Below are 13,371 nucleotides of genomic sequence, written 5' to 3'. Positions count from 1 at the left end.
CAGGATTTGCTAAGGATTTGCTTAACTTTAATCTTGGATTAAAAGATCTGTTCCAACTCTCTGTGATCAGCTGCATCTCAAGATTGACTATTACAAGATTAAAACAGTGTATGTTTGTAATAAAGAAAAGACAGTAAAATCATAGTGTCAGTACAAATATATATGAAACTGCTTTAAACACACAACAGGAGTCCTGGTTTGTGGATGTTAAAGTAGATGTACAAAAACAGTGCAAATTTAAGCATGTGTGTGTACATTAAAATGTCTAACGGCATATGGGTGATCATTGCAGAAGGGCTTGAATAAACTTCACAACAAATACATGAAACAGCCTCACTTCTCTGCTTCATTTGTGTCTGTTTCTCCCATCGACTGCTGCTCATCTGACATGACACAGCAGGAGAAATAGACATGTGAGTGGACATGCTCTCCTGTGCATGGACAACCAGCCTATTTGCATTTAAAGGCACGGGCAACAAAACAGCTACAATGTGATCTTACCCCAAAACTCACATATTCAGCAGGTTATATTAAATGATCTGATGAGTATTTTGAGCTGAAACTTTACAGACACATTCTGAACACTATATGTTAAAGCCATATTTATTATGCAAATTGTAGAATATTATGTATAGTTATCATTATTTGTTTATTGCATTTATACTGTCTACAATCAAAAGAATGTTTATATTGTTACTGCATGCTTTATGCCTTTGGCTATTGATGACGGATCACGTCATATCCTTGTTGTAAACAGAAAGAGACACAGAGTGATTTTAACCGTCGTTCCATGTTGTATCGTTATATCAAGATAAAAAGATTGTTCCTGCTTTAAAGAACAAATAAACAAAAGAGATGAATATAACGACTTGGATGAGTTTGTCGCGTCAGACTGGTTACTTAAAAGGATCATATTTCAAGCTTGGATAATGGAGTGCCATTATATCTAGTCAAAAACTTTGTTCCCAAGAAACGAATGCTTAAGAGATCTTACGGAAATGTTTTTTTTTTTTGCTAACTATGTCTGATTGAGGATCGTCAACTTCAAAGGATCAAATGATCGCATGGATGCACGTTAATTATTGCATGACGCACATGAGACATTGAAAAGATCTGGCATGTGATTCTGTCAATTGGAACACATTATCCAGGTAGGCCTACTGGTGTAAAATTCGCTGGATACATGTTACATGTTGTGGGAAAGACTTTGTTTTATATAGTTATGGGCTTAAATTAATGCTCGATGAATCAGCAAAATGAAAGATGATGATGATGCGTCACATTGCAGTGCCACAAGGTGGCACCAACCGCTTTACAATTGGAGGAAAACTCCGATGTCAGACCAAAAAGAACAATTTAGTTGACACAGAAGGCAGTGGATCTGAAACTGCAAAATCTTATAAAAAGGAAAGAATTTTACCAAATTACCAAGTTAATGAATGAAATAGACAGTTTAAAAGATGACAAGAATTTAAATGAGGTTGAGGAACAACTTCAGAAAAACATTTCAGAGAGTTAAAGAATTGAATTGCCTCAATACAGAATTGGGAGTGCTCCTGTCTGAGGAAGAAAGGAAAGCGGACTATGATAACTGGTTTTATCAGAAATCTGAATACATTAAAAGAGTTTTTGCAACAGACACAAACATGGATCCTTTCAACCAAAGATAAGAAAGAAGCTTTTAACATTGGACCTGAAGACAGCGTTTCAGTCGTTTTATCACAAAAGGAACTATGGATCCCTCATTGGACGAAAGTCAAATGCATCCAGCCACAGTTCAAGTTCTGTCGCTCACCTTAAACAGGAAGCTGAACATGCAGCATTATTAGCCCGTGCTGCAGCTTTTAAAAAAAAAAAAAAAAAAACAATTTATTGAACAAGAGGTGGCAAAATTGAAAGCAGAACAAGAGCAGCTGGAGATGGATACTGAGAGAGGGAGAAGAAAAATAAAAATAAATTAATAAATAAAATTGCAGATTCTTTTGCTAAGCTCAAAGTATTAAAAAAAGACTATGATCTTCTTGAAAATAAAAGTGAATGTCAATCGAAAAGTACAGAGATTCATCATAAGAATGAACAAAGATTTTTCCCATGTGGAGGAACGCCAGAGTAAGAGAGACATTACATCATAGCCTTCTCAGCGAACCCACAGTACTAAATATAAAAGAAACTTGACAAAGATAGAAGTTCAGGGTAATTTGAAGGTAATTTATACAGAGTGATGCAACGACAGAATGACATCACAGAAATGTTTGTTAAACAGCAAAATTTGTCACATTTGCCACAAAGAGACATTCCAATATTCACAGGAAACTTGATGGAATACAAAACTTTTGTCAGGGCATTTGAACATGCTATTGATGTCAAAACAGAGAATGCCAGAGACAAATTGTACTATTAGGAACAGTACACTGGTGGAGAGGCCAAAGATCTAGTACGTAGCTGTGTTCATATGGAGCCTAACAAAGGCTACAAGAAAGCATGGGATCTTTTGCATTTGAGTTTGGTGAGGAGCTGAAAATAGTTAGTGCCTATATGAATAAGATGCTGAATTGGTCTCGGATAAAAAGCAGCAGATGGAAAGGCACTGAAAACATTTGCACTTTTCTTTGGATGTCGAAATGTCTTGGAAGATCTTAAATACATGGACAAAATGGATAATCCCACAAATATCAAGGTTATTATTTCAAAGCTTCCCTTCAAAATGAAAGAGAAATGGAGAGGTAAAGCCTTTGAAATTCAAGAACTACATGGAAGAGCAAGATTTGCAGACCTTGTGGACTTTATAGACAGAGAAGCTAAGGTAGTTACGGACCCATTGTAAGGAAGAAATTCAAAGCTCATCTGTTGAAAGAAGAGGAAAGACCACATCTTTTGATATCAAAATTAAGAATAGAATTCCACCAAAGGGTAGTAGCTTTGCCACAGCCATTAATCCTCTTGAAAAGCAAACAACTAACTCTCCTGTTAAAAATAACCCGTCTCAACTACCAGTGCATTTGTGAAACGAATGTTTGTTTTGTCAGAAGAAACACCCACTTGAGTCCTGTGAGAAGTTTGTAGAATGCCCTTCCAAAGAAATAATTGACTTTTTAAAAAGGCAAAAGGGCTTATGCTTTGGCTGTCTGACTTTGGGTCACCTTAGCAAAGACTGTAGAAAAAGGATGATATGCCAACAATGTTCACAGAGACACCAAAGTATACTCCACATTGATGAATGACGAAGTACACAAGCAAAGAAAGGAAAGTAGCACGGAGGAAAAGTGTGTTTCCACTCCTCTGTTCTCACTCGAAAAAGAATCATGTGGTTGTACTGGGGCCGAGAGGGTGAGTCTATTCTTGCAATCGTAGCAGTAAAAGTCAAATCCCAAAAAAGTGAGAAAATTCTGGAAACTTAAGCTTTCATGGATCCAGGAAGCTCAGCTACATTGACACGTTGATGAAGCAGTTGAATGTTAGAGGAAGAAAAACTAAAATACTGCTCCGAACGATGGGACAAGAAAAGCTTGTTGATAGCTACATTGTATCTGATTTGGAAGTCTGTGGATTAGAAGAAAAGAAGTTTATAGATCTTCCTAGAGTTTATACACAGAAAAGTATTCCAGTGAGGAAAGAAAACATTCCATCACAAAAGCTCATAGAGAAATGGCCTTATCTGAGTAAAGTGAGGCTTCCTACTATTGATGCTGATATTGGTTTGTTGATAGGAACCAACATTCCTAAGGCACTGGAACCTTGGCAAGTCATTAATAGCAAAGGAAATGGTCCATATGCATTAAAAACAGCAGTGGGTTGGAAAGTAAATGGACTCAGCCAAGAAACAGATAGCTATTGTAGTAGTAAGGAAGGAGCATCGGCCATTGCGGTCAATCGAATTTCAGTTGAGAGTATCAAGCAACTGTTGGTGCAGCAGTATAATACAGAATTTTCTGAATGCTACAATGAAGACAAACAGGACATGTCAAAGGAAGACCAGCAGTTTATGAAGCTTGTCGAAAAGTCAACACAATTAGTAGATGGATGCTACTGCATTGGACTGCCATTGAAAGACCAACAGGTAAAAATGTCAAAACCACAGTGTCGCAGAGCAGCACGCTAGTAGTTTGAAAAGAAAGCTGAGTTTGAACCCAGAATTGCATGAGGATTATAAAGGGTATCATAACAAGAGGTTATGCAGTTCAAGTTCCAAAGGAGCAACTGAATCCAAGTACAATACCATCATGGGATATACCATCCTAAGAAACACAAGTTTTGTGTAGTCTTTGACTGCAATGCAGCTTATAAGGGAACCTCCTTAAGCAAGCAACTGCTGCAGGGACCGGATCTTACCAACTCTCTGCTAGGAGTTTTGATTAGGTTCAGACAAGAACCAGTGGCTTTTATGGCGGACATAGAGTCTATGTTTTACAGAGTAAAAGTTCCAGATAAGGATGCTGATCTTCTACGCTTCTTATGGTGGCCAGAGGGTGATCTGGAACAACCCCTCTTAGAGTATAGGATGGTTGTACATTTGTTTGGAGCTACATCTTCACCGAGCTGTGCATCCTATGCACTCAAGAGAACAGCGGAAGATGCCAGACATAATGTCTCTCAAGAACTAGTAGACACAGTATTGCACAATTTTTATGTTGATGATTACTTAAACTCTGTGCCTACCTAAGACCATGCTATTGTCTTAACAGAGCAGCTCTGGAACATGTGCTCTAGTGGTGGATTCCACTTATCTAAGTGGATTAGTAATAGCAGAGTAGTCTTGTCTTGCATTCCCATTGAACATAGAGCTAAAGCAGTCAAAGACCTGGATTTAGATCACAATAGATTGCCAATGAAAAGAGCTCTAGGAGTTCAGTGGTCCACCGAAACGTTCACATTCAAAGTACAGATACAATCAAAACCACCAACTAGACGAGGAATACTCTCAGTAGTTAGCTCAATATATGACCCTCTTGGATTTTTAGCGCCTGTCGTCTTGCCAGCTAAACAACTACTGAGGAACCGATGTAAAGATAAAAAAGGCTGGGATGAAGAAATAGATGATGATCAAAAACAAAAATGGAGCAATTGGCTTATGGACTTACAGCAACTTTCTGGGTTTGCAGTGCCCAGATGTATCAAACCAGTAAATTTTGGATCTACAAAATTGGCTAAGCTGCATCCCTTTGCTGATGCGAGTGAAGCAGGTTATGGTACTGTGACTTATATCATGATAAAGAATAAAAATGGCGACAGACACTGTTCCTTTCTAATGGTCAAATCAAGGGTGGCACCTTTGAAATGGATTACAATTCCAAGAATGGAATTGACAGCCTCGGTTGTTGCAGTCAAAATTGACAAAATGTTGCAGCAAGAACTGTGCTTGAATTTGGAAAAATTTGTGTTTTGGACAGATAGCATGACTGTGTTGAAATACATTGAAAACCAGAATACCCGATTTAAGACCTTTGTTGCTAACCATTTAGCAGTAATTCAAGAATGCACAACAGCAGATTAGTGGAAGAACATAAACTGAAATTTGAATCCTGCAGACAATGCTTCCAGAGGCATGAAAGCAGAAGCATTCATCAGATGTAAAAGTTGGATACAAGGACCAAGTTACTTGTTAAAAGACGAAAAAAAAATGGCCCGAAAGACCAAATGACATTGGTAAAGTCAATAAAGGTGACACTGAAGTTATAAAAATGTGCTTCAGTCAATGCTGCAGTTGTGGAGGGGGGCAAGGATGCTGTTAACCGGCTCATCGACTACTACTCTAAGTGTCATCAACTAAAAAGAGCGATTTGTACGATTGAAAAAAAAATATAAATTTAAAAAGTGTTGCTGTGCAAGCAAAAGAAAAGAAAGGAATTGAAACATGCAGTTCATCAGAAGGAAAGTAATCCGGGAAAATGCAACATCTTGCTTATCCAAAAAATGCAAAAACACAAGGAAAACTGATGGAGCAATGCGCTTACTGTGGACGAGTTAGAAAGAGCAGAAACTGAATTAATTTGTTTCGCTCAGAGAAAAGTTTGCAGAGGAGATTACAACATTGCTAGGGAATAAACATTCAGTAAAAAGGAACAGTCCTATTTACAAGCTGTATCCAGTGCTTCAGAATGGAGTTTTGAGAGTGGGAGGTAGATTAAATAAATGTGCAATGCCAGAAGAGAATAAGCATCCGGTTATTTTGTCTTAAACTTACACATTGCCACTCTGATTCTTCAACACATACATCAAGAGCTTGGACATAGTGGTAGGAACCATATGTTGGCAAAATTGAGACTGCAATTAGAAAGGTCATAGCACAGTGCTCGAAATGCAGACGAATGCATGCCAAGCCTCTAATGCAATAGATGGCAGAATTTGCCTGAGGATTGAGTGGGACAAGCTTCCCTTCACCAACGTCAGCATTGATTTTTTGGACCCTTGGAAATCAGAAGAGGCCGCAGTCTGGTTAAAAGATATGTCGTTATTTTTACATGTCTTGCAGTCCAAGCAATTCATATAGAAGTAGCTCATTCTTTAGATAAAGATTCTTGCATAAACGCCTTACTCCGTTTTATGTCGGAGAGGATAGGTTGCTGTTATGCGTTCAGACCAGGAAACTAACTTTATCAGTGCAGATAAAGAACTGCGAGAGGCAATGACAGCTCTTAATCCGAACAAAATACAAGATGCAATGAGCCAAAAAGGCATTGACTGGATCTTTAACCCAACCTGCAGCATGCCACTAAGGAGGTGTGTGGGAAAGGCAAATTTTCACTGTAAGGCAAGTACTTACCTCTGTGTTAAAGCAGCAAAACTTAGACGATGAAGGTCTTCAAACAGTCTTATGCGAAGTGGAGGCCAATGTAAATGACAGACCAATCACAAAATCATCAGATGATCCAAATGATCTTAAGGCGCTCACACTGTGAGGGACCGAGCCAGCACGTATAGTATACAAAAATATTTTCAAAATAATTATTTAAAAAATGAATTAAACCAATTGAAAAATCAATAAACTAAACAAAGAAACAAACTGAGTTCAAACCAAACAAACCATGACTAAACCAAAAACAGAACTCCATGAAATTTTTCTTCTTCTCATGAGTTTTATTGGTGGTTGGCATACAACTTCCAGGTGCATTACCGCCACCTGCGGTAGGGAGTGTGGGCCATGATCACACTTTCTATCCATCTTCACAAAATTTGAAAAACAAAACAAAAATTTTCACCTACACCACTTATATTTAAATTCTTTTATCTAATTTAGTAATTTTTTAAAAAAGAATTAAAAATTCTATACAGTCCTCATCTGACTTGTTTTTTAAAATTTTAACCAAATTAAAATTCATATGAACTCTTTTCAAATTTAAAATAAATACTTTCCTTTCCCTATTGTACTCTGGACATATCATAATAACACAGTTTCTTCTTGCCCACAATAATCACATTTTCCAGTCTTATGTTGTTTCATTTTGTACAATGTACTGTTGAGTCCTGTATGTCCAAATCTAATTCTTGAAATTATACTCTCTTCCCTCCTTCTTCTACTTGTTTTTCTTCCTTTATCCACATTACTTTGTATATTAAACAACCACCTCCCAATTTTTCCTTCCTCCCATTGTTTTTGCCACCTATTTTTTAAAAGTCGCTTGATTAAAACCTTCATCTCACTTTTACTATATTTTACTTCCATGTCTATAATTGATTTTCTTGCTTCTTTAGTGCCTTAGTCTGCAAACTCATTCCCTGTTATTCCACTATGAGTTGGAACCCAACAGAACTTAACTTCTAATTAGGGATGGCTGATGTAAAACTGACGTTTCAACACAGTGTCGAGATCCCGAAGCGCAAGTGTTTCGAAACACTGTACCGAAGCATGATCCGAATCACCCAGGTCACGTGACTAAAGTGTTTCGAAACACCTGGTCACGTGACTAACGCGATTCAAAGCATCGATCAGTTCAGAAGCATTTCAAGACTTGGAGAATCTGCATTTGACTGACAGGGTCAACCATAAGCTCTTGTCACATATGGCCTAGTGGACTGTGCGTGCTTGTTGTTACAGACTTCATATGACTTTTGGGTTCAAATCCAGACTTGTACAAATACTACAAATTCGTGATTTTATGTATTTTAATCATGTTACTGTTTATGGTGTAGTCTAGATATGATACAGCTGCAGATACGCCATCAATTTAGCATCATTTTTGTAACTGTAAAACAATAATTAATATTTTACAGTACTGTGATGGTTGGGTTTAGGGTTGGAGTAGACGTTATTAAAATACAATTAATGGGAAATTTAATAAATAATATAAATAATTATTGTTAACTTCTGTCCACAGCTGTATCTGATCTAGCAACAGGCCTGTTTTATGACCAAAACAAGCAATATTTATTCACAAAGTGTTTATTCGGATGTCAGACCAATGTTGAAACAAAAATATACATACATACACAAACATAGCATCTCAAACTGATATTAGAGCATTTCAAAATAGCTTTATCCGCCTGTATTCGAACCAACAATTCCCGCATGGAAGTCAGGAAACCTAACCACTCCACTATATCTCTTGCAGATTCGTTCGTACAAAGTGGGGTTTAATACCTCAATTTGCTCAACTGTTCTTTGCTGAAGCTGTTCTAATCAATACATAAAAAATGACCACTAGGCATCACTGTAAAGTGGGGTTTCGAAACGTTTCGAAGCTTCGACACATTTGCTTCAACTGCTTCAGTGTTTCACGAAGCCTCGCTTTGCCCACCACTACTTCTAATCCCATCATCTGAATGCGACATAGTGTTTGCAATATCTCAATCAATATATCCTTTCTGCTTTCAGATTGTCCACTCTCTAATGTCATCAATGAGGAACTCCATGAAATGACAAGACAGAGCACATTTATACCAGAGGGACTAGTCCACAATAAACAAGGAGGGGGAGACAAAAACAGACAGTAACAACCACAACAAACTAAGCCACATATCTAATTACAAATCTAAATAATAGTTAAATAAATTGTAAATAAAGCAAAATTAAATATAAATCTAAAGAAATAAGCACTGCAAATCATTAAATGAAATTAAACTAAACATCAGCTCTCCCTCCAAGCCAATAAGCCATTGGTATCAGCAGGCGGAACCAAAAGACTGCACTTAGCAGTAGTGGTGGGCAAAGCGAGGCTTCATGAAACATTGAAACAGTTGAAGCAAATGTGTCGACGCTTCGAAACGTTTCGAAACCCCACTCTACAGTGATGCCTAGTGGTCATGTTTTATGTATTCCACTGGTTCAGTGCACTCAACAGCTTCAGCATAGAACGGTTGAGCAAATTGTGGTAATAAACCTCACTTTGTGGAATCAAAGCCTCAAGTGGTATAGTGGAGTGGTTAGGGTTCCTGACTACCATGCATTGATTGTTGGTTCGAATCCAGGCAGATACAGTTATTTTGAAATGCTTTAATATCAGTTGGAGATTCTTTGTTTGTGCATCGTTACATCGTTGCATCGTTAGTTACAAAAATTATGTTAAATTGATGGCGTGTCTGCAGCTGTATCCTATCTAGACTACATCATAAACAGTAGCATGATTAAAATACATAAAATCATGATTTTGGAGTATTTGTAAAAGTCGGGATTCGAACCCAAAAGTCATTTAAAGCCTCAAACAACACGCACATGCACGGTCCACTAGGCCATACGACACAGGCACTTTCATCTGACCCTGTCAGTCAAATGCATATTCTCCAGATCACGAAACGCTTCTGAACTGATCAATGCTTTGAATCGCTTTAGTCACGTGACCAGGTGTTTCGAAACACTTTAATCATGTGACCTGGGTGTTTCGGATCATGCTTCGGTACAGTGTCTCGAAACACTTGCGCTTCGGGATCTCGACACTGTGTCGAAACGTCAGTTTCACATCAGCCATCCCTACTTAGCAGCTCGTCGGCCCTTTAGAATGTCGGACCACACCCGGAAACTCCATTCCTCGTCGGCACTGCAGCACGGTAACTTAAACTCAAAGAAAACTAAATTAACAAAGCATACAGTACACATAACAAATTTTGTGTGCACCCAAAATAGTAACACGTGTACTGTGAATAATAAAGAAAATAATGAGAAACAGAAACAGTGTATGTGTCTTATTTAAATCAAATATGAAAGAAACGAAATATAAAAAGCTCAATTCAACCAAACAAATAAATAAGCTTAAATGAATGTGTATAGTGCGTGCACGTGTATGCGTGCATGCCTCACTTTCAATGTGTGGCCCCCACACTGGCCATCACACACACCAAACCACTTATTGTTGTTAAAAACACAAGCGATGCTGCCACCAGGCATATTCAGAAAACAGGATCTTTATGCAAGCAGGTGTTGGATACAAGTGCAGTATCTCTCAGATTTGTTTTGGACCAGATGGACTGCTGAATATTTGCCTCAATTGCAAGAAAGTCAAAAATGGTCTAAGGCCCACAGGGACTTGCAAATAGGAGATGTGGTTCTGATAGTGGATCACTCTGCACCAAGAAACTCATGGTTGATGGGCAGGATCATAAAGACTACGCCAGACTCAAAGGGGATAGTCAGACTTGTTGTGGTGCAAACAAAAACTAACACATTACAAAGACCTATTACTAAGCTTTGTTAGAAGAGACTGAGTTGATAAATGCAACCACAAGCAAAGGACTATACAAAAGGAACTCACTATCTATGGCTCTGTAAAGAATAAGTGGTAATTGATATAGTCTCTCTTCTATACAATTTGGGGCCGGAATGTTAGAGCCATATTTCTTATGCAAATTGTAGAATATTATGTATAGTTATCATTATATGTTTATTGCATTTATACTGTCTACAATCAAAAGAATGTTTATATTGTTACTGCATGCTTTAATTATGCCTTTGGTTATTGATGACGGATCACGTCATTTCCTTGTTGTAAACAGAGAAAGAGACTGAGTGATACAGTTTTTGACTGTCGTTCCATATTTTATCGTTATATAAAGATAAAAAGATTGTTCCTACTTTAAAGAACAAATAAACAAAAGAGAAGAATATAACGACTTGGATGACGCGTCAGACTGGTTACTTAAAAGGATCATATTTCAAGCTTGTATAATGGAGTGCCATTATACAATAGGTTTATTTTACATCTTGTAAAAGGGGTAAATTACAAGTCCTTTAAAAAAAGTCCTTATTTCTTACATTGTATTTGATACACAATATTTATCATTAGTTTATTATTTACTTATTACTATCTATACAAAAGTTTATCAGAGATATATAAATGCTACAATAGAAAAAAATATACAAAGGTGTACAGTTTTTCTCATGGATGCTAATAAGCTGATTATTTAAATCAGATGTTTTAAGTCAGAAAAAATATACAAAATGTACAGGACAAAGGGTTTTTGGGGCTGAAGTTAGGAACCACGGCATTAAACAGTACATATTTCAGTTTTTATGTCACATCTCACTTCAATGTTGGTACATGTAAGAGCCATATTTTATAGTTTATTGTTCAAAGTAATTATGATAATTTATTTGTGTTATATAATGTGTTCTTGTTGATTTGTACTTTGTTACTTTTCTACTGCGCATGTGTAGTATGCTGTTTTAGTATTCATGTTTGTGGCAAATGTGAGTTGTTAATGTGATGTGCAGGAGTTGGAGAGCACAAGTTTTTACTGTAAAAGTGTAAAATTGGAGTCATATTCATCAAGCTGGAACGAACAAGTGTAAGTAATGTAAGTGGATTGTGACGACGACACAATGTAATGTGGATGTCTGATACAAAAATAAATGAAGATACACATAATTAGATGGACTCTTGTGCTGTCATCAAGTGAAAGAGCACTAATACATGTCAGAACTTGTGAAATGGTCAAAAGAAGGTTGCATGTTAGAAGAAACATGGTACAGTTAGGAGGAAAAAATGCAAAACTTATAAATAATAAATATTGTTATTATTATTAACATTTGTGAATATCAACAGCTTAAATCTGGAATTACTGTAAGTTAAAATAACTATATAGAACAAAATAAGTAAATGACAAATTCTCAAATACATAAAATGATCCTCAAATAAATGAAACAAAATAAAAACATGCAAATGAAAGTAAATTCTCCTTTAAATAACAGAACAATATATCTGGAGTTGGTGATAAACACATTTTTTAAATGAAACTTTTTACTTAAAAAATAACTTTGCTGCATAGATTAAAAACCATATTAAACAGTCAAAATTGTCAACTACATTTCACCCAACAAAGATAAAATTATAGTTTATTTACTTACTATTTGACTTTTTTTCTTCACAATGAGGTGAGCAAAATTATCGATATGCACAAGAAATTGTACATTATTTAAAATATTATTTGCTTTAATCCACTGCCTGGGTAAACATTTTTTAGAGTGAGCACAAGAGTAGTGAGTAAAAACATCCGAACACTTGATGTATTTGTGAGCATGCATTCAGATGCATGTTCATTTATCTGAATTAACTAATGCCACTGAGCGTAATTCATAGCAGTTGCCACATCTTGGAAAACTACAGGTAAGATCTATTTTGTCAAAATGTGCATCCTCACTCTCATCCCACTACATGGCATGTGCCGATTACTGTTTCCCAAGGTGAGGATTAAAGCTAAGAATATTGTAAATAGTGTTTTACAATAGTCTCTGTTGGAACTTGAATTTGAACTATACATTAGTGATGGAAAAAAGTAAACAATGTAGCTGTCATCATTCTTAAAACTAAAAAAGATGAAAAAGAATGATGTCCTTTATTTAATCTTTCAGATCTGATTAATCGAATTATCAAATGAAAAATTGCCTGATTAATTGATTATGGAAATAACTGCTCATTTGGAATACATGCACAATACTATGCCAAAAGTCCTCTAACAAAAAGCTTTGGTACAAATGCATGCACCCTTACAACCCTAAGATATACCATAAAATGCTTATATGTACATTTGTAAACACTTTTTACTAGAAAATATGAATGTAAAAAGCTTTGTGTTACTTTTTCAATTATTACAGTACCTCTCAGAGTTAGTCGCAGGTCAGCGTTGTCAGGTCTGAGGGAGGTTCTAAACTCAGCTCTGCTTGTGAACATACGATATGGCTCTGTTACTCCATGACTAACCAGATCATCAATTAAAACTCCGATGTAGCTTTGTGTGCGTGACAAGGACAATGGAGACATGGAGCGAGATGTTCGACCTGCGTTGACCCCAGCCCACAAGCCCTTGAAAGACACATATAAGACAAAGTCAGAAAACAATGGAAAATAAATACTACTATTTATATTTACTACTACTATTTGAAAAAATATATAATTTTTAATTAAGTCACATGATTGTAGAATGCTAAACTTATAGTGAAAACAACTA

General features: G+C 36.5%; 1 protein-coding gene across 1 annotated transcript in view; it reads right to left on the bottom strand.

The window, feature by feature from the left end:
• The window catches only part of mto1 (mitochondrial tRNA translation optimization 1), a 76,960-nt gene that overhangs the window by 29,462 nt on the left and 34,127 nt on the right, over positions 1 to 13,371 (bottom strand). The window contains 1 exon segment of the mRNA XM_056469969.1: positions 13,022 to 13,226. Coding sequence (XP_056325944.1) covers positions 13,022 to 13,226 — 205 coding nt within the window.

The sequence above is a fragment of the Danio aesculapii genome, chromosome 12 (genome assembly GCF_903798145.1).
Source record: "Danio aesculapii chromosome 12, fDanAes4.1, whole genome shotgun sequence".
NCBI lineage: Eukaryota > Metazoa > Chordata > Actinopteri > Cypriniformes > Danionidae > Danio > Danio aesculapii.
The sequence above is the reverse complement of the archived record's forward strand: the minus strand, read 5'-3'. Positions and strand labels throughout refer to the sequence as shown.